Source organism: Colius striatus, chromosome 15, assembly GCF_028858725.1.
Source record: "Colius striatus isolate bColStr4 chromosome 15, bColStr4.1.hap1, whole genome shotgun sequence".
NCBI lineage: Eukaryota > Metazoa > Chordata > Aves > Coliiformes > Coliidae > Colius > Colius striatus.
The window spans coordinates 10,961,365-10,983,147 of record NC_084773.1 but is presented as its reverse complement, the minus strand read 5'-3'; the positions used below and the strand labels follow the sequence as shown (position 1 = coordinate 10,983,147).

The following is a 21,783-nucleotide window of genomic DNA, read 5'->3' as shown; positions in this document are numbered from 1 at the left end:
TAAATCTATGCTACGGCGTTTTTGGAGGTGCAGAAAATAACAGGATAAGGAGAAGGAAAAGCTGAGCCATCGTCAGGGGCACAAGTCCCAAGCAGAACAAGTTCCCACTCTCGCTCAGCCCTGCCTCTGGCTGTGAGCAGCCCAAGGGAAAGGGCCAAAGCCCGCTTGCCTCGCCGGTCTCATGACTGTTACTCACAGGCAGAGCTCCACTTTCTCAGAAGTTTCATTAAGCTGTAAACAGAGAAAAAAAAAACAAGGAAAAATCCCAAATCCCAACAAAAAGCCAGCCCGCAGATGCACGTCCAAACACTACTCTCCAAAACCCAGGAAACACTTTCCTAATGAATGGTGTGGCAAACACAACATTACTCCAGTTGAAGTTTCCAGCCAGAGTCCCTTTGCCAGAGGTGTCATCCTCCTGCAGCACGAAAGGCCAATGGGCACGGAGAGTAGCAGGCAGGGAGGCACAGGGCTAAGACTAACACAGGCAGAGAGAGGGGCTCTGTAAGGAGCAGCGCCATGCTGTTGCCACTGCAAAAGTGGGACATAAGGCTTGTGGGGGTTCAGGCACTGTGCCCAACTGGCTGTCAGCTCCCCAGGGCAAGCTCCGCACTGCCACACAGTAGGTATCAGACACCATACATGATTGCTCTGTCCTCTGGGGCAGCAAGCAGGGTAGATGGAGCATTCTCTTGAGCTTGCCCTGAGCATTTTCTAATTCTTCCCCCACTTCTGACAGCCAGCACTCTACTCAGTATGCCAAGGACCAGGCCAGCCTTACAGGATCAGACAAGTTGGGGGAAGACCACCTCAGAATGCAGGAAAGGGGATGTTCCCCATGGGGCCATTGTGGGGAAGTACTGCAAAGCCAAAGAGCATTGGGCCACCCCCCCACAGTCATTGCCTCCCCAGGCCCCAAAACAGCCATCAGCACCTTACTAGGCTCTGGCTGCTGCCCTTTAGCCATCCCGGATCTGATGGCATAGGCCAAAACACTTTTAACACCAGTGGCAGCAAGTTTACCACAACCAAAAGGAGTCGAGAGAGAAAGCGGTGCTTTGCAGGATCAGGCAAGAAGATCACTATTTGCCCTTCCAAGTGCTGAAAACTAATCCCCCCTTCCCCTTTTTTATCCCATTGAAAACTTGACAGAACCTCCTAGTGCTTTGCAGTTGAAATTGGCAGGTCTTAAATTAATTGACTGCAATTTTACACAACAACATGTTTAGCTGCGAGCTGGCCCGCGGCCCGCTTGGCTCGCCACCGCTCCCCAGACACTTTTCAAGCAACCTCCAAAACTTCATAACACATCTAAGGCGAGGCGAGCAGGCTGCCAACGTGACCCGCTCCCTGCCAAAAGCCAGGCCTGCCTCCCCGCGCCCCCACTCCAACCCTGCTCCAACTCCTCCGGTGTTTTCTCCCGCTCTCATTAATAGCTTGTTAAATTATTCTCATCGTCTCTGAGGATTTTTGCTCCTCTAAACGTCGAGGAGCACGGGGCGGGCTGGGTTACAGGCCCGCTGCTTTGCCATGGAAACGGCAGCAATGGGACTGTTGCGCGCAACAGGGGCGAGAAAAGTCAGGGTTGGGGTTTTTTTTTCCATTTCAATCCATCCTGACACATTCCTGCTCTCCTTCTGCTCAATATCCCAAAGGACAAAGCCAAAGGCGAAAGACAACAATGCAGTGGCAGGCGTGCAATGTCCTCATCCGGGACTGGGTGCTTGGGGTAACAGCAAAAACACACAAAGCCAGCGCCCAGGAATGAGATGGTGCCTGCAACCCCCCTCCAATCAACCCCAAAACCAACTGCCCTCTTGTTCAGAGATGGCCTGAGCTGGCATCGCCACTTGCACAGAACCTGCCTGCGACCCGGCCTCCAAAATGTGGGGCAGGTCCCAGCTCAAGACCTCCGAGCCTCCCCGTGAGATGCCGCTGCCGCCCTGGCCAAGCACGAGCCCCAGCCATGAGTCAGCTCCGGCTCCCAGCCCTCATCTAATCCCATCCCCAGTGCCGGGCTGCTTTCCAGGGCATGTCCACAACATGAAAGGCGCGCTCTTGCCGCGCTGCCGGGTCGAGAGCCGGAGGAGGAGAGGGGAGGATTACTCTGGCTCTGCTTAGGACTTGGGTCAAGCAGCTGATGCTCTGCGAAAGCCAAACTGGGGGTGGGTTGTTTGTGTGATTTCATTGCTTGAACAAACAGAAACATCCTGTATGTAATTAAGAGCTTTTATGAAAAGCACACCAGCACAGAGCCCCACAGCTGGGGCCGAAGGTACGGCTGCTGCTGGAAGGCAACGCGCAGCAGGGCTCGGCCTCGCTGGGGTAAGTGATGCTCACAAGCAGCCACAGCACCCCAGGGATGCTTCAGACCATATACAGAAACAGACATGCTCCCTATGAAATCATGTCCCCCATAAAATGTCTTTTTTTTCATGCCAACCTCCCCAAGCCCTCGCCCTAGAGAGCAGGAGGCACAGCAGGGTTACCAACAGAGGATTGTTGCACAGGGAGAGGCAGCTGAGGCCCTAACATCACTCTGAAGGAATTTTTCTTTCCTTTATCACCTTCTGCCCCAGGGTATCAAAGTACTCCATGCATGCTTAAAGCTTGCTCCTCCTTTCGGCTTCAGGCATCGCCATCCACAACAGATGGCATGGAGAAAAAATGGGCAGCACAGGCAGAAGTGAACTGACCACACTCCACCCACCCATATCCCGAAAAAGGGAGGACTCCAGCTCCTGCCAAAAAGCAGGACTTGCCTGGACTAGTGCAGCCGTCACCTCCACAGCCTCTGCCCTCCAGCTCCACAGAGCTGCCTCTGGGGAGCCTCGCCAAGAAAACACATGCTTTTGTTTAAGGAGCACAGACTGAGGGGAGAAAAAAAGCACTTAAACGTTACACACACTCATACCAAAAAAAAAAGAGAATTGAAGTTTTGAAGTTGTTTCTCTCTGGCGAGGTTGAAAATAGGGCAAGGTTTCTGTTTTTGCTGGGAGGCTTTAAAGAAAAAAATGAAGTATTTCATCCAAGCCATCCTTGAAACATACTTGACATTTATTACCATAAACTTTCCCTCCAATTAATGGCTTCTATACGACTATCATCTTCCCGATGAAAAACGATCACCAGAAACTTGCAAGCCATTAAAAAAATGCTCGCACTCTGCTTCTCCCTGGTCACGAGCACAAACAGAACTGGGAGGTTAGGGCGTTCAGAAATAACAGTCTTGATTCAACAGCCTTGGCCTGCAGCAGGGACACCGAGGGCTCCGCAGGTATGCGGCACTACCTCCAGCACGAACTCAGAAATGCATAGCGGGCCAAGTTTCAGCTGAAAAATCATGTTCTTGGGGATTTGGGCTGGGTTTATAGTCAAGGCTTTCACAGCACGGTGGTGAGGATGCTCACACGAGCACAGTAACACATGGCGGGGGGAAACGAACCCGAGCAGAGGTGAGCGGAGATGTTTTTATCCCAGGAGGGAGGCACTGACAGCCACCTGGACAGATGCAGTGCTGAGGAGAACTACAGCTGTTTGCATGCTCTTTAATTGCTTCCATTTCCAAAATGCAGCCCAGGTCTCGTTTCGGCAGCCCAGGCATCAGGCACAAAGGCATCCCCAACTGTGGTCTGAAAGGACAAGGCTGCAGAGGGGACGGCGAGTCATGATGCTGGGCTCTGTGTAGGGACACAGAGGAAACCTTTCACCTCTGCTTACACTGGTGGGATGCAGTTGCTCTCCACTTTTGGGATCAGCGGCTAAAGAGGGGACAAGGCACAGAGGGATGCCAAGGCACCCCAAGCAGTACATCCCACAGGGATGACAGGCAGTAAGTGCTATGCCAGTCCCTCCCAGCCTCTGACCAGAAGCACTGATGTGTCCATACAACCGAGTCACTGCAATTTCACAAGCTCTCCTGCACATGAGTGGCAGGCACAGCATCACACAGGGTGCCCTTCATCACCAAGATGACCCACACTCTGATGCTCAGAAGCAAGCACATTTTCCCCCCACAATTCCTTCCTCCTCCATCCCCATGATGAAGGCAGCAATTTATGCCTTCTTTTAAACCAAAAAGCCACTGGAGGAAGAAGCCAAAGCTCCCACATCCTGCATCGAAGCCAACTTGTCCCCCGGGAAGAGAGCCCAGGCGTCTCATTCCCAGGTTATTTGCTCCAGCCTCAGGCTCGCACTTTCCCACTGGTAGATTTGGGGCAGAAAGGGGAAGGAGAGGCACGAAGGAAACCCCCAGCTGAGACAGGGAGTGTTTATCTCACCTGCTAGAAGAGAAACACATTTTTAATTTTAAACGTTGAGCGTAAAAACAGATCCCTCGAGGCTCATAAACATACCAGAAAGACGGGGAGAGTTACACAGAGAAACCCAGGGGAAATAACCGCGGAATTCAATTTGGGAAGCTTACACAGGATGGGAATCAGCTGGCATGGGCCACGTGGGTGGGGTGCATCTTTGAGTTTCGGGGTGATTTTAAGGAATTTTGCTCATTTCTCACAAACACCATCATAAGCATCACCCTCCTTCCCTGGAAACCACACACAGCATCTTGAGCTCAACCTTGTCCAGCTCCTCCACCCACGAGGGCAGAGGCTGCTCCTCTCCCTCTGCCACAAGAGCTGCCAGTACAGAGCACACCGTGGGAGCCAACTACCTGCACCTTCCCCAGCCCTCCAGCCATGCCTGACAGCCCCAAAGTTCCACATCCCAACACCTCCTTGCCAGGGATGCTGAGCCTTTCTGCATGGCTGCATACGTATCAGGCTCACTAAGACACCCGCTTTCCATAGCTAATACAGACACAGCCACCCTAGCCAAGACATGGACCTATTTTTGAAAGCTTTTAAAGAAAAATAAATATCTATATATACACACACATGCACACCAAAACTGCATCAGATTTCTCCTCCGTGAATTTTTTAAGTTGCATTTTGTCCAACAGCTACTGGTTAATTTTTGACTGCTGACAACAGAAAGCAAACAGACAGTATAATGAGGGAACAGCCAGGCACTGACCTGGCCTCCAAGACCGGCAGACCTGCTGCCTTCATAGCTTCCAGCACCACAAACTGCTCTACCAGACCTCAAACTTGCCCGTGAGCACCACTCCTGAGCTCAAAGTCAGCCCTTGAAAGGTTTTTGCTGTGTGTTTCAGTGAAAATTTACCTTTAAGTGCTGGTTGGGAAGAGTATCACTATTGACACAAGTTTTCTAGAGTTCAGGTTTTGGTAAGGGTTGCTGCTGGGGGGATTGGGAGAACGTGAGAGGGCTGGGGAAGACTTCTGCAGGTAAGAAAAGTCCTGCTGGTGGATGCCATCTCCTCCAGGGCGGGAAACAGGTCCACGGAGACGGCATCCATGTGTCTCCAGTTCCCTCCTCCCCAAGCTTCACCTGAGAACAGCCACAGCAAAATCTGCCATACATATTTAACACCACCCCTTTCCCTGGCACTGCCTAGCTCCCACCCATGCAGCTCCAGAGGTCCCTTACATCTAGCAAGGACATCGAGTTATCCCCAAAAAGGCGAGGAAGCCCCTTAAGCTCAGCAGCTACCCAACCAAGCAAGCAGCATTGCCAGTGTTAAGCCTCCAGCTACAGCAGCACTAGGTTTGTTCTATGGATGCCAGCACGTAATTAAGATCTACAGGGCTCTGTCAAACACCGAGGGCAAAGAAATGGCAGGGATGTGTCCCCTGGGACACGATGGAAGGCCACACATTACTGGTGCGAGGATGCCTGAGGGATGCTGGTGGAGTGGCACAAGTCAAATCCACCCCGAGAGTAAGCAGCCAGGCTCTCCACGCTCCAGACTGTCTCTTCTCACTCCTCCAAAGACAAGCCTGTGCTCTCCCATGCAGCATCACTCCTAACTTTTGCTACAAAGGGACCGGCCTCAGTTAACAGCCCCATGGATACTGCAGCCCAGGGTGGCCCTTGCTGTTGGGAACAGGCACTGTTGCATGCATGGGACATTGGGTGCTACAGCATTTGAGGCTTCAATCTGGCACCTCAAAGCCAGGGGCTGGGGGTGTGCAGTGTGCCTGCATGGGTCTTCTAACTTCCAGGGAGAAGCCCTCCAGGATACAGATCCAGCTCAAGGAAATGGCTCCTCTTCCCACTCTGCCTGCCGCCTGCCCTTGCCAAGTGGCATCCCCAGGACCAGCAGGGACAAGAGGTCTCTTAGAGGCAGTTGGAGATCGGCAACAGAACAGCCAAGGAGCCCTTTGTCTGGACCCATCCCTTGCCAAATCCTCCTCTGCTGCTCAGCTCTGGTGAAGCAAATCCTTGGCCTAAGCAGGGTCCCCTGGCTCCCCCCAAGGGGACAGAGGAGATGAAGGGACCTTACTGGGGCTCCAGCCAAAGGGAGGAAAGGACCAAGAAAAACTCTGAAGAGAGTACGCCCCGTTCTGCCACAAAACACTCTCATTAACCCTTCCCCTCTAAGCTAAACCAAAGAGCTTAGACCCACTAGTTCCCAGCCCACACCGCAGAAGCATTGAGGGAGTGGGACAGGAAAACTGCACCCCAAGAGCACACACAGCCTGGAGAGCAGCAGGACAACCACCCCCCTTTCCCCAGAGCGTAAGCCTTTCCCCAGCACATCTCCAAAGCCAGCCTGGCAGGTTGGAGCAGCATCCCCACCACCCCAGAGCTGCACACTGCCACACTAGAGCACAAATTGCTTCATTAAATTTCATCGCATTAAGCCAGTTTCATGAATTTAACATTGTCCCCGGACTATTGTTTGCCTGAAAATTAAATTACAGCAACATTTGTTGTTTCAATGAGTCTGTCAGTTAGGGATGGGGACGGAGAAGGGGATGCAGGCAAGTGATGCCATTTCGGCAGCGGGGCTCCCGCGGATGAGCGGCTCCTGAGTGAAGGTGGGAAACAGCCACAGCTTCCTTCACGGGGGAGGGAGAAGGGAAGAATTAAGCTAATGTGCTGTTACAACCAAAGCCAAGCGTGCCAGACACAAAGAAGTGAGCCAAGCTGCCCGGGAAGGGAAAACATCGCTGTTTTGGATCGGATAAAGGCTCCAGCCGCTGCTGGCAGTCACCAGCCAGCACGGCAGAGTATCATCCCGTACCCCTCCAGGCAGTACAGACCCTGGTTATGTCCACACGAGGTGCTCAGCGAGCCAGTCTGGGGCTTTTTGATCTTTCCAGATTACAAAGCTTTGGCACATAATGGAACACTCTGAAAAATTTCTCATTTATTCTTCCTTTTCCCTTGAGTAGCTCCTCTCTGAAGTATCAGAAACAAAGGTGACAACCCTTTGCTTTGTAAAGAAAACCATCAAGCGAAGCGGACTATAAATAGCACCCAAAACTGACCCACATCCTCAGCCGAGGGGAATGAAATGAAGACGAGTGAACGAACAGCTTCAAGGTCAGAGAGACTTTCCCCCCCCACCACCTTTGTTCAAGGTCTGGTAATTTTTATCCACGCAGGAGAGCAATCCAAAATACATCATTAGGGTCGTAGCTAATAAAAACCACGCGGCCTTTTTTAAGCCCAGCATCACTTCCTTTGCCCACACAGGGATTATGGCAGGAGGAAGACACTTTCCCCCAGTACCAGCACTACTGGCACAACCCCTCCTTGCATTCCCTGCACTGAATGCCCCAGCCATGCCAGATCCATCCCAGCACAGAGCAACCGACCGCTGCTGCCCTCAAGAGCACAAAGTGTAGCAAAATTAAAGCACCATCACATTACCCTGCCTTTCTCTGCCAGACCGTGGGGATGCTCCCCACCACTGCTGCCTGTCTTCAGTCTGCAGAGAGCTGGCTTGTCACACAGCGCTGGCTCTCTTCCTTCTCTCCAGCTGCTAAATGGCATTAAAAGAACTAAGCATCCATTAAATAAAACTTTCCTGCTATTGCTTCCCATGTAGACAATTGCTCTCGCTGCCACGGGAAGGTTTCGTGTCGGCAGCTGGTCCATAAGCGCACAAAGAGCAGGGAGGTGCCAGCATCAGCTCTAGTACATCATGGGCCACCCAAGGAAAGCGCCTGGAGGCCCTGAAATCCAGTGCCAAACCCCAAACAATGGCACTTCCCCTGCCCACCACATCCCTCGTTGCTGCCTTGCTCTATCCCTCCAGCCTCAACCCAACTGCAATGGCTAAGAAAAGGAAAAGAGGGGGTTATGAGGAAGAAGCTGGAAGAGAGCTTAGGAAGGTTTATTCAGTATAAAGCCCTTCAACATCACTCATCACATCAGTGAGAGGTGAGATACAGGAACCTCAAGGATCTACCAAAGGGCAGGACAGGAAGGAATGTGGGGCTGGTTTGCAGCAGCTGAAGCTATTTCTAGCACCAGCAGGGGTTGGAGAGATAAAAGAGAAAGGCAAAATGGAGTAAGGATGAAAATGTTTCCATTCTGAGTAGAAAGGGAAGGGAAAGTGGATGCAGTATCTGCAGCTCTTCCCATGGACTTGGGGCTCTGATGCTCCTGCCACTCTTGAGACGCTCTGCCCACCAGCCAACTACAACCCAGCCTCAGTCACACAACTGTGTCCAATGGAGGGATTAAAGTAAGAACCCACCAAACTCATTGCACCATAAAACACCATGATGTAGAAGGCCAAGCATTACCCTTACTGTGGTGGCCTAAGCCAGGATTAGCATGCACACCCTCAAAGCCTGGAGACCCCTTTCCTCAGATGGGCAGCATGTCTGAGCCTGTGCCACAGCTCCAGCTCTGCCGCCCTTTGATGAACAGAGCTCCCAGGTATCTGCTCATCTGCAAAGCATATCAGGATTACCAGCACAGCCCTGATCCTCGGGTTGTTTTGCTCTGGATCACACAGGCTAAAAACAACCCAGGCAAGATGCAGACTGAGCACTCAATCTCAGCTGCTTCTCAGGTACTCAACAGGATGGGGGTTTAACTCGTCCCCCATCCTGCCACCCAAAAAAAGAGAGAAACTGGAGCATAGTGATAGGAGTCTGTACTCTTACCACCACCCAGTGCCTGCCCCAGCTCCTCCACCTTTGTATTGCACCCCACAATGCCAATCCCATGGAGCATCTACCCACTGCCTTCCCTGTCAGTACCAGTCTGCCATTAGCATCCATTCTCCTGCTTTGATTCAGAAAAGCCCATAATCAACAAGGGCAGGGAATAACAGAGGCCAAAGAACAGCTCTTGTGAGTAGCCTGGGGCTGAGCACTGTCCCTGCTTGGACCTGACACGGAGACAAATGACCTACACATGTATCAAAGCCTCAGAGATGGATGATGGGCTCCAGCAGCCACCAACAGGCAGCTGGAGTCCACATCTTGCATCCCCAAGTGGCATTCCACACCTCCACCTCTCTCTTGATTGATGATGAGTTTTCCTCCCAGTCCAGAGGGGAGGAGCAGGGAGGGCAGCCCACAGGGACTGGGGATGGCTGACCTTTCCCCACTGTCACATCTCTACCTGGGGCAGTGATGGGACATGTGGGGACCCAGACAACATGGAAACCAGCTTGGCCCCTGCTGAGCACACATCTTCCCTCCTCCAGCATCTTGCCAGGAGGGGCTCAGGACAAATTGGTCAGGCATCATTAAATCTGGGTTAATGGGGCTGCACAAAGGCAAGGCAGGACACCAGCACTGTACAGGCATGTCTGTAGTCCTTGCCTCCCAAACCACTGCCTTCCTCATCAGTGCAGGGCTCCCCTCTTCTTCCCTGCCTTTGGTGAGAGGTCTGGGCTATTCTCCCACCAGAAAAGTCAAAATTAGTCAGTGTTTGTGCCAGTGAATAGACACAATGGCTGCAACAGGAGGGACCCAACAGAGCTGGGGCCTCCCAGTTCATTTCCATCTCAATAGGGTGGCTTTTCACCCTGTCCTGTCCCCATGGGGCCACCACAGAGGTCCCCAGCAAGAGGTGAGGCCTGAAGCAAGAGTCATGCTCCTGCTTTTCCCACCAGAGCAGGGGTTGCAGGCAGGGGCTACAGCCTCACATTCAGTGGCAGAGATACAGAAGAAAAAAAAATGCTCAGCAGCTTCATGCTTCACTAACCAAACCAACCTCACGAGCCGGGAGGGAAAACCCAGTGCTCGCTGCCAGCACTGCATGTCCCCAGCGATGGGCCAGTCCACATATCCTTTTCCTAACACAGGTCCTTAGTCACTCTCACTCAGAGGCTTATGGGGCCTAAGCATCCCCACCAATGACCCCAAAGCATCGCTCTCCTGCCTCGCTCTCCCAGTGCTGTTGAGCCATGGCCACCACTGCCTTACACAGCCCCGCAGCAACAGCGGCAGGACCAGCCATGGCACACAGGCACAAACCCACAGTCTCTTGCTTTTTGCTTTCCCAGATCTATTTCTACCCTATTTCCTCCCAGGGCACGGGATGCCCTGCAGGAGCAACTATGAAGGTGATGCTGCTGTGTTTGGCTGGTACAGACCCACCAACTCCTGAGCACACCCCACAGGGCAGCATGAGCTGGCTCAAAGGCTGTCAAGAGGTGTTTTGCCCTCAACTCCCTTTTTTGGCAGGGGGATTACAGAAGTCAGGTTCACATCCAGCAGCCTTTTTGAAGACACAATGCCTTCATGCTTCATCTCCACCGCTGAGCCTCCTCCAGCTTCTGCAACATGCTGCTCCCCAAAAAAGTCACCTTGTCCCGACACCAGCAAAGCTCGTCGTGAGCACACGGCTGCCTCGGCAGCTGGGGCAGGCTGATGGATTGGGGTGAGGCCGCGTGCTGTGCTGGGCTGTGCTGCCTGCGGCGCCCGGCGCCGGCGCAGGGACAGTCCAGACGTGCACCGTCAGCGCTTTCGGCAGGGAAGGTTGGAGCGGGGCTGGCGGCTGCCGCTGCCTTCTCGCTGGCTGGGTGCCAGGCGCCCGGGCCTCGCTCACCTGCCGGCTTTGTGCCGAGAACAGAGCAGAGGGCAAAAAAAAACGAGGGTTATGGCTTGTGAGTCAAAAAGCCTAGGGAAAAACAGAGGTGGGAGGAGTGGGGTTTGGAGGTAGGGAGCCCCCTGACACCCCTTTTCCTCTCCCAAGGCTGTGTGAGCATGTTGGAGCATCCCTTGGAGAGCTAAGAGCGTGGTGGAAACATTCATCCCCATCCATCCCCCACAAGGCAAGAGCACGAACCCCAGTGGCATCCCCCTCCAGGAGTCACTCCAGGCCAGAGCAGGCAGCTGCCTGCAGCCCTGGCCCCGCTGCCCTAGCGGTCCCCGAGGCCAGCGGTTCACCATGAATTTCTAATTGTTTCCTCCAACAATGAGACATCCTGTTCAGAGCCCAGCGGCTCAACAAAGCCCGACGCCGGCGAGGGGGGCCCCTTCCTGCTGAGAAGGAACGGGGCGACGCTGAGTGCTCCCTGCCACGAGCAGGAGGACGGGGAAGGCTCCATCAACCCCTCCACACTGCCTCATCCACTTAACACGCCGGCTCTCCAGCATCCACCTTGATTAAAACAGCTTAACGATTCCAGCGAGAGCTCTCCAGGGGGTGGGGAGCCTCCAAGAGGTATTTGATGGATTCACTTTGGCAACCGTCGGCTACCTTGTCATGCCAATAAAATTATTGCCATTGATTGGGGAGAGGCGCAGACGCACGCTTCGAGGAGCAGATCTCTCTCCCTGGGCTGGGCACAGGCGCCCAGAGGGGCTTTGTGCATGTGGGGAGGGGGCACGGGGTCCCCAGGGGACGGGGATCGAGTTGGAGAAGGCAGAGGGAAGAGGCAGGAGGAACAAAAGGCCCTTGTGCCGGGCAGCCAGCTGAGGAGAGGCAGCAAACAGGCAGGAGAGCATTTCCAGGGGCTGCACTGGGGTCGATGCCTGGGGAAACCTCAAGGGTCACCGACTGACATTGCAAGGGCTAGGGCAGGATTCATGCCCCAAACCAATCTCTTGCCAAAAAAAGCCTGCTGAGGTGCAGGGAGTAAGCAGTGTAACTGGCAGCAGGGTCACGAGCAAGGCTGAACCTTCCTGCGCGCTCCGGGAGCCGGATTTCACGCGCTCAGACACAAAGGGTCCCTTTTCATCCGAAGCCGCTTACCCTAAGCTCTGAGCAGAGGGTGAAACAAAAGCACTCGTGGGGACAGGACCAGCAGAGCAGGCAGGGACCCGATGGCTTCCCCTTCCAGCTCACGTGGACTACCATCAGGTGATGCATCATACCCGAGAGGCTGATACACAGGAGTTTTTGTGATCGCAAGAGAGCCAGCAGGCAACAGGGAAATTCCTGAAACACCCCTGCTCAGCAGCTCCTGGTTTGGGGTCATACTACCAAGGGTTGTGAACATACTGAAGCATCCTTCTCCAAAGCTTTAAGAGAACTCTACTCGAAGGAGTTGACTCCACACGCTGCCAAATGTGGTCCCCCAAAGGACTATCATCTCTTTACCCTCAGCAGGACAGCGGGCTGCAGGGAAGCCCTTTGACCCTCCCCAGGATGGGAGAGGACTATCCTGTCCCATTGTGCAGGGATGGGGATGACCCACTTAGCGTGAAAAGTTTATATTTTATTATTATCATTAAAGTGGAGAAGCCAGAGAAGCCAGATGTGGGGCCAGTTCAGCTGTGCTTTCCGTGGGAGAGAATAAACAAGCTGCATGAGCACAAGCCCTGGGGGGGCGGAGCAGATTCCTGATGGAGACACATCCTGACGTATTCACTCCCAAAGCCAGTCAAGTTTCAGGACAGGGCAGAGATTATGGTGGCAACTGGGCAGTCAGATAATCCTCACAAAAATGAGAGCTCAGCTGACTGCAGGGGTGTGTAGTTTGATGCTATCCTGGCTGGGGTGTGTTGGCTGCACCATTCCACAACCATGCCCACCTTAGAGGCTGCAAGGCTGTGGCAGGAGGGGGAGCTCATAGTCTCCTTGCTCCACAGCAGCCAGGACACAGCAGTGGGCAGGGAGCCACCAGCTGCTTTGAGGGAAGAGCTCAACTCACACCCCCAAAAATAACCTGACAGTACCCAAAACTGGGTCAGCCCACAAGGGCCACAGCAGAGCCCTAAGGCAGAGCCTTGTTTGCGTAAGGAGCAGCAGATGGCAAGCTAAGGAGGGCAGTCTGGTCTCTGTGCTGCACCTCCCAGGATGCCCCACTGCCCCAGCTCCCAGACACCCGTCCAGCACGCTGCAGTTACTGGGAGTAGGTTGAACCATCAGCACATCCCCTCCGGCACCGTCCTTCTTCCTTCTCTCTAGCAACACTTCGAGCACACCCAAAACTGAGCCCTTGGCACACACAGGTTAGGAGGTGACTATGGGTGCAGCGTGAAACGTGCTGTTCACGTGATCAAGCACTCCCTTTGCAGTTACACACACAGCTTTCTGTCCACCCAGAAAATAAGAAAGACAAGCTGGGGAAATGACAACTACCCAATAAAACAATTGTCAAGTGAACACAGGTGGTTTCCAGGAACAACAAAAGCAAGCATTAGGCAGCAAGCGTCACTTCCCTTGCACAAATATCCCCTGGACATTCCCCTGCAGCATGCTCATAGCTTGTGCCCCTATGTCACTTCCCCATCTGCAACACCCTCAGACCACAGAGTGCACGGCTGGGTCCCATACACCAGTTTGGGATGGAGGAGGACATGGCTCACTGCCAGCTCCAGCAGCCTGAGGACTCATCCCCCACATTGCTCACCAGGGCAGCCGCAGGAATTCCCCAAGCGCCCCAGTCCCATGACTGCTGGCACAGATGATAACAAGCACGTGGGGCAGAGAGCTTTCCAAGCCTGGCCTCTCCACATAACTCAGGGCCAGCCAAAGATAACCGTCTGCCTGGTAACCCTGTGGTGACAAGCCCTGCTCAGCATCTCCGGGGTCCTGTACCTCCATCTCCCCAGGTGCCTCCCCAGTCCAGCCCACAGCCCCTGTCCCACAGCCAGTTTGGCAAATCTGATACTGCTTGCAATATCCTACAACCCCCCCCTCTGAAATCAGGGTGTCTCTGCAGCTGCGGCAGCAGCAGGTGCTGCCCAGCACCCCAGCTTCATGGCAGCAACTGTTGGCAGCAGGGCCGGGGAGAGGCTGCAGGGCAGCCAGCGGCTCGTGTGGCTTTTTTGGGGGGGACAAAGGGAGGCTCTGTCTGCACACAACAGCCTGGACAAATGCTGGGCATGGGAGCTGCCATCCAAGGAAAATCCAGACACAGCAGTGACTCTGCCCTGACCTTATCCCAGCCCAGATGGTGAGATCAGTGCCCCCCTAGCAGAGCAGCATCCATTACAGAGCTCCTAGGGGTGGGGAGCACCCAGCTGTCAGCACAGCCCTCCCCAAAGGAGATGCCAAAGGAGCTGGCAAGGGCAGGGCAGACTGGCAGGAGGGCAGAGAAGTCACTCAGCTGTGCCAAGCCTAACACAGGTGCTTGCCAAGGGGGTGGTGGGAAATGTCAATGACTTAAAAGCAGAGAGACTGTGATCACTGCGGAGAGACGCATCCATCCTGCACCCTCAGCCTGGGGAAGCCACCTTGGCCACACTCTGCTGTACCCCCGCAAGCTGAGGACGCATCAGCACCACTCAGGGCCAGGCCAGCAGCCCCCTCTGATACACCTCAGGCATGGGGGGGCAGTTCTCCTCTCCCTCCCTCTGGCCCCATCGGCAGCCAGGCTGCAGGATCAGGTAGCTGCTGAGGCAGCGCTTCGTGAGTCAGCCAGACAGGGGCTGCCGCAGAAAGGCTGGGCTGCCCACCTCAAGGTCACAGCAGGGGACAAGGTGGGGGATTTGGTGGCACAGGGCTCAGAGCCTGCAAAGTGCTCCCATACTGTCACCAGAGAGCTCTGTGACCCCAGAGGGGTTTGGGGGCTCCAGGCAAGATGAGTCTAGAAAATCTGCCCAGCACTCCAGGGCTGGGACAAGACCAAGACCCACCTCTTCATTCCCCATGAAGCTCCTGCTCCATATTCTCATGCTCTGCAGGGTCAGAGAGCCAGACCAGCTCTTTGAACACAGAGTTTAGAAATCAGCAAAAATAATGTTGGGGAATGCCCTGCAGAAGAGGAGGATGCTCAAACGACAGACATGACTTTGCAGTGGGCAGCTAGCACCCTGTCCAGGCACACAGACCAGAGCACCACTTACAAGTGGCTCTGAGGGTGCAAAGACCAGAGAAAAATTGAAAAAATAAAGAGAAGAAAAAACAAATCTACCGTGTAAAAAGTAACTGCCAAACCCTCTAGATAAATGAGGAACTAGAGGTGTAACACTGTCCGTGGCTTTGTGAACCCTCCTCCCACAAACTTCTTCCTTCCCATCTCCATTTAAAACCTCCCATCTGGAGCCCAGCAGCAGGAGAAGCCACCAGCAACATGACACCAGTCCCTCCGGATCCCTCATCGATCCGGAAGGGAGGACGAGCTGCCTCCGTCAGCTCCCCACAGCCCGGCTCAGCCCTGGCGCCGCCGTGCCCACCACCCCCCCCCACCCTGAGGGCTGTAGCAAGTCAAGCAGAGCAGGTGGGGGCTGGAGAAGACCCCCAGCATCCTGCCCCCCACCCCATGCTGCCCATGTGCCCCCCGTTCCTAAATATGGTGCTAATAAGCAGGTCCACAAGCAGGTCAAGGGTGCAGAAGAAACATGACATATGGGGAGTATCACCCACAACAGTACCCTGCTGCTGACTCCTGCTAGGGAAGCCACCCTGTCCAGCCCGTATCAGGAGAAGGAGCAAAAAATGTTGCACCCAGGATGGGATGCTGAAGCACCTCACAAGTCACAGAACAACAGGCTAGATCCACCCTCAGCCAAGCCCTGGTCCTCCTGCCCCTGGCAGGGACCATACCAAGACCTTCCCGCCGCCCTTCCCTGGCTGAGGATGCAGTTAATGCAAGCTGTGTTTATACAGGGCATGTACAGCTGTAATTATAGGCACGATGTTATGATAACAGGAAATCCGTGCCCTGTGGAGATGCAGGCAGAGAAAGACACACACGGAGCTATTTGCTAATTGCAACCAACAAGCAGCCTTTTGTGCCCTGGCGGGATACGGGAAGAGAAGCATTCCCTGAGTCCGGCTGGAGCCATCAGCACCCACCCACCTCTGCCCATATCAATGGTAAAGCCACATAGACCCTGACAGAGCCTGCCCCATGGCAGCTACAGGGCAACCCCACCTGCCCCGAGGCAATGGGACAGGCTCTTATCCACCAGCAGCCAGGCCTCCACTCCCCTAGCTTATAACCCTTCCAAAAGGCAAAAAGGCTTGTAAATTTGGTTGGCAGAGAGGAACAAAGGGAAATTGCCTCTCACTGGCCCTTTGCACAGTACCACCGCAAAGGGCCAGCAGAGCGAGGGTCATCCCCTCCCATGGGCGTCACTGAGGGCTTTCCTACCTTTTTGATCTTCCCGCTCCGTGTGCCCGCAAAGACGACGGTTTGTCCTCTGTAGTCGTAGGCGGCCACCGAGGTCATCCCATCCTCCTTATCCACAAACAGCGGGGTCCCCTCGATGGTGACAGTCCCACCCAGCGGCTGGTTAAAATCCTGACCACAGAAGTTGTCATCGATCTGCAGCGGCTGTCAGAAGGAAGCAGAGGAGACATGAGCTTTTTTGCCAATGCCTTGAGATACTGGACCTCACCGATGGCCACCAGCCATCTCCCACCTCCACCCCGTCAGCTACGACAGCTTCAGCAGCCCCATCCCTTGCCGGTTCCATCCCACCTCACCAGCTGAAGGAAGGGATGAGCTGATGCTTCCCTAAAATTCCACACACACTGATGTAAGGCACTTGGGACAAGTCCAAGGCATGCAGCCCCTTCTCTGCATCTCAAAAAGCTTTGCAGACCAAGTCTCTTGGTGTTCTGCATCTTACAGAACATCCTTGCTCCCTCTGCCACCCTACACACATGGAATGCCAGCATGAGCTTCCCAGTACACACCCACCCTTCTCCTTCTCACCCTGGCGCTACCTTCAAAAAGAAACAGCTTGGCAGTAAGGCAGGAGCGGCTGAATGCTGCACCCCAGCCTTCTCCCAGAGACAAAACACTTCCCAGCCAAGGTCATGCCAAGACAAATGGGGTAGCTATCCACCTGCCAGATCCATTCCTCCTCCCACAGGAATGTCTTTGGGAAATCCCCGCATTTTTTTCCATGCTGTCTTGCCCCAGACAAGGTGTCTGGATCAGACAGCTGCCTCCTCGGTTCAGCACAGCACTTGCCCGAGGGTCTGGGAGAAGCTTTTGAAAGCTCTGCCCAGAGACAAGCAGAGGCACAGACCTCACAGAGCTGAGGATGGTAAAGTCAGAGGGATGCCCCTTGTGAAAGCCAGGTTGCAGGTGGGCAAGTGGGACCAAGACCAGCTGCCTAGCACTCACCCCCTCCAGTGAGCACCCTCAGCGCATCACCCTGACCTGCTGAGCAGAACAACCTGGCCATGGGTATCCAGCCTGGGGGGCACACGGGCCTCACAGAGGTCTCACGCTAGGCAATGGCCTCACAGCACCAGCAAGATCTGCCCCCAGCCACTCTGCTTGTCACAGGCAATCCTCGAGGCTGGCAGTGAGCCTGGTGCAGGAGGTTAGGGTGGCACAGCAGGCACGGCCGATGGGGAGACAGCCTGATCCAGCCATGGGATTTTTCTGCTTCACAAGGTTCCTTATGTAACTCTGAATTTAAAGAGGAAAGAGGTTTTTTGGCAAGCAGTGGCCTCCAAATGCATGCCAGTCCCCAAGGGGTTTTAAATCCATACAGCATGTGCATGGAGCATATGGGAAAGCATCAAGCTCCCAAGCTCCACGTAGGCAAAGGCAGCTCACAGCTCCACAACTCCCACTTGCCACAGCCCAGGATGAGAGGGTCAGCCCGGATGGCTCCCACAGCAACCCCCGGCAGTTCCCTGTGCCCCACTGCAATGCCCCCACAGCCACAGCACCTTCAGCCCCCTGCAGCCCCAGCCAGGATGGGTGTCCCCCCCACCAGGCCAGCCCCAGGCCTGCGGGCCCCCTCCCAGGGACAGCAGGAGTCAGCGCTGAGGGGAATGCTGCCAGCAGCCACGTTGGGCCCCCCAGGCACTCTGGGGATGCTGGGCTGCTTTCTCAGTTACTCTAACTTCTGGTTTTGATGGGTATCTGGGTTAGTGCACAGTCAAAGGTCAACTCTTTCCCCACCTGACCTTTGCTCGTCCCTCCCTAAACTGGAGGAAATCCTAGATGCAGGTAACAGAGATACAGGGATCCTCAAAACAGGAATGTGGGTCACCATGTGCTCTGTGATCACAGAAAAAGAGGGGAAGGGGAATTAGGACCTCTCCACCCATCCTCTGAATCCCAGCCTTGCAAGCATCCTGTCCTACCCATCAGCCAGGCACATGCACAAAGCATCTTCCTCTGCATCACCAGGCTGAGCACTTTTAAACAGCAGATCTGAGAAAATTATCTTCCCAATCACAGAGTAAGACAGGAGCAATGCTCCAGCTGACATTCAGCCCCCACCACAATACTCCAGCTCTTTCAGGCCCTTTTGCTGGGATAAAAAGCCACTCTGGCCCTGACAGCCCCTCTGTCCTGGTAAAGCATGCCAGCACCTTCCATCCCAGCCACCAGCCATAGCAGCCAGGATAAGGACAATGCCATGAAGGTACTCAAGCCCTGGCAGATCCCGGGTGCAACTTCTGCTCTCTCTGAACTCAATCTGCAGCTTTCCCAACCCCTCGGCTGCTGAATATGCAAGAGCAGAGATGTTTACACTGTTTACTCCTCTCTGCTTTGTCTCAACAAACTCTCTGGGAAAGGACAAATACAGCTGCGCTCCGGGACCACGAGGAGCACCCGCTGCTGCGCCTACACCACCTCGATAAATAATTACGCCGACAATTAGCTCATTAACAGCAAACTGCCTCGTTAAGGAAGCACAGGCAGGCAGCATGGCAAGGTCAGACAAAGGGCAGCAGTACAGGGGCTATGGCACCCATCGACACCCCAGAAGGATGCAGGGAGAGGTGAGGCAGAAGGATGGAGGGATGGAAGGGCAGAGGGTCAGCCATGCCCTGGCCAGGCCCAGCAGGGACTGACACGCACTGTGCCCAGTGACCTTGCGGCACTTCAGCAGATCTGGGAGCCTGGGATCTGCAGGAGGCACCGAGCTCTGCCATTCTCCCATTTACCAGAGTTGTCTAAAGGGACCATGGCCTCAGCCTATTGTGGGAGGAAGGTGTTTGTTTTGGAATATTTTTGTGTGGTTTTTTTAGTTATTATTTTATTTTATCTGTTTTCATTTCAGTGTTTTCCTTTGACACCCCTCTCAGCTGCCCCTGGCCCCCAAACACCCCAGACCTCCACAGCACATCAGCCTTCTCTCCCAACACTAGCCTGCCTCCCCAAAATAGGATCAGGAAACTCAGACTGCCCAGGAGAAGAGGCCTGCAGGAGGGAGGAAAGTGGGCCTCCAGCACACAGCGAGCAGGAGTAGGCATCTCCTTGACATGCCTTGTCTCATTGCCTCCCTTCAAGCCCACTTACGAAAGCAATGAGGGAGCAGACAGCAGAGGCGAGGCTCCCGCCACTCAGCATTATTAATTAGCCAGTAATTCGCCAGTTAACACCATTACAGGCTCACTCCATCCCCCTGTGTCTCCCCAGGGGCTGCAACAGAGGATGCAGGGGACACCAAGAGCTAGAGAGGAGGCTGCAGGAGGCAGGTACCAAGCGCCAGCCTGGGATGTCAGGCTTTTTGCACATTAATCCCTGCCCAGGAATAATTCCAGTGTGGTATGGTTCGTTAGCACCTGCATTTCTCTGGCTGTCTCTAGGAAGGATTTGGCTTATCCTGTTCCAGTTTGGGCCAGTTTGTCACCAGCCATTGCTCTCTGCCAGCAGGCTGGGCAGCAAGCCCCACTGAAGACTCAAAACTCATTTTCTCCCTTGGGCAGCCCAGACAAAGCTGCTGCCCACGTTCTCCTGGCTCCAGGCACTGGCTCTGCCCACACTTCCAGCCCACACGTCAAGTACTCAAGTACCCAACCCACTGCCCTTCCCCAGCCCTGCCACATCAGATCCTCATCTCCACATTTTGAGAATGGTCACACTCGGCAAATGTGCTGAACACATCTGGCTGCAGGCACACAGACCTCCAGACCCAGCACTGCACAGAGGAAGCAAAGAAACAAGCTACACAACACCCAGCCCCACTCTAGTGAAACACCAAGAGCAGTAAAACCTCTGGATGGGCTCAGGAGCAATTCAGGCAGCAGAGCTGATGCAAGGAAGTGGACCACATGGTCCCACAAAGTGCCTTTGCTGTGTGTGCAAGTCCGTGATCAGGTGTCACTGAGGTCTTGGCTATGCTCCCCTTCCCTCTGCCACATCACTGGATCCCAGAAGGAGAAAAAGAGGAGAAAGGAATTCACTCCACTTACCAGCACTGGGGAGGAACCACTACCATCTCCTGACCTGGCTGTCAGACTTGGTGGCCTCTCCTCTTAGCTCTGGCTCCAGAGAAGCAGAGCTGCCCTGCAGTGCTGGGAGATGGCTTTGTGCTGATTGAGGTATACGAGCAAGGTGCCAGCAAAGCCTCCTCCAGCATGGACCAGCTTCAGCCCCTGGCTGCAGCAGAAGAACGGAGCAAGGGAGGTCCTGGGACATTTTCCATATGACTGGGGTGTAAATCCCAAGCAACTACTGACTTGAGCAATTACATTCTGCCTCCTTAAAAATAAAAACAACATGTCCTTTATTTTCTGGCCAGCCCTCACCACTGAGAGATCTGTCCCTGCCACGACCCACCCCAGAGGTGGCTGCAACCTATTAGGGGCACAGAAATTCCTGCCAGAAAGAGCTTACATGCTCCACAGGGTCTGGTTTGGCTTGCACTCAGCACAGCAAGGGGCTGAGGGCTTGACTCAAGATCCAGTTGTGCCTTTCCCAGCTCTGCTTGACAGACGGAGCGGGATGAGGACACAAAACTCCACCTGGCTGCCCCGGGGGAAGGCAACAGCCCCCAACGCAGCCCATTCAAAAGCAGGAGCCACTTCATCGTGGCACAAATCCTTTCGCCTCACAAGAGCCATGTCTGCAGGACCCAAAAAGAGCACCTTGAGATATACCTTACTCACGTGGGCTGGCCAGCAGGCAGAAAGCCCAGCACCCTCCTAGCACAAAAGTGCTCCCTCCCCAAACCTGGGGCACACGGTGCTGCCGTGGGGTGCCGGGAGCAGCAAGCTGAGAGTGCGAGAGGAAGCGGTGAGCATCCCCTCCGTCAGAGCCAGCAGCTGCACGACCCAACAGGCAGCAGTGTAACGATTTCATCATTTTCCAGCAAAATTGAATTAGTTCAAAGCCAAAATCTGATTTGCGAGCCCAGCGCTCTTGACAGCAAACCCTTTACTTTGTCAGGCAGCTGTTAGCTGTCTCCTCCGGAGCTGCAGGGAGGATGGTGGGAGGAAAGGCAAGGTTGCTCCTCAGGGACTCCCCACCCACCTGCTTGGGACCCCCAAAACCCTGCTCGGGCAGTACTTGGGGTAGGTGGGTGACAGCAGGGGTGTCTAGACCTCCACGAGATCCTCCCAAACACACACTGGTACCTCAAAACCCCTCTCTGACAGATATCTGACCTTGCCTGAGGACTACCCAGCACAGCTTGGTGATGCTCAGTGTAAGACTCCCCAGTCACCTAGAGCCATAGCCTCCCTGCAACCATTCGTGGATTTATAATGCCCGGAATAAAAGCCAGTAAAAGTAATACTTCAGATGGAAAACAAACCCAGACAGCCAAGCAGGGAGGTCCCCACTCACCACTGTTCATAGGCCCCAGACAGAGCAGCAGAGACACAAGCAGCAGCCAGACATACCCACAT

General features: G+C 54.4%; 1 protein-coding gene across 1 annotated transcript in view; it reads right to left on the bottom strand.

Annotated features, from left to right (window-relative positions):
- Window positions 1–21,783, bottom strand: part of PLXNA1 (plexin A1) — a 119,410-nt gene that overhangs the window by 81,994 nt on the left and 15,633 nt on the right. Inside the window, exon 3 of the mRNA XM_062008746.1 lies at window positions 16,325–16,507. Coding sequence (XP_061864730.1) covers window positions 16,325–16,507 — 183 coding nt within the window. The remainder of the gene's footprint in view (window positions 1–16,324; window positions 16,508–21,783) is intronic.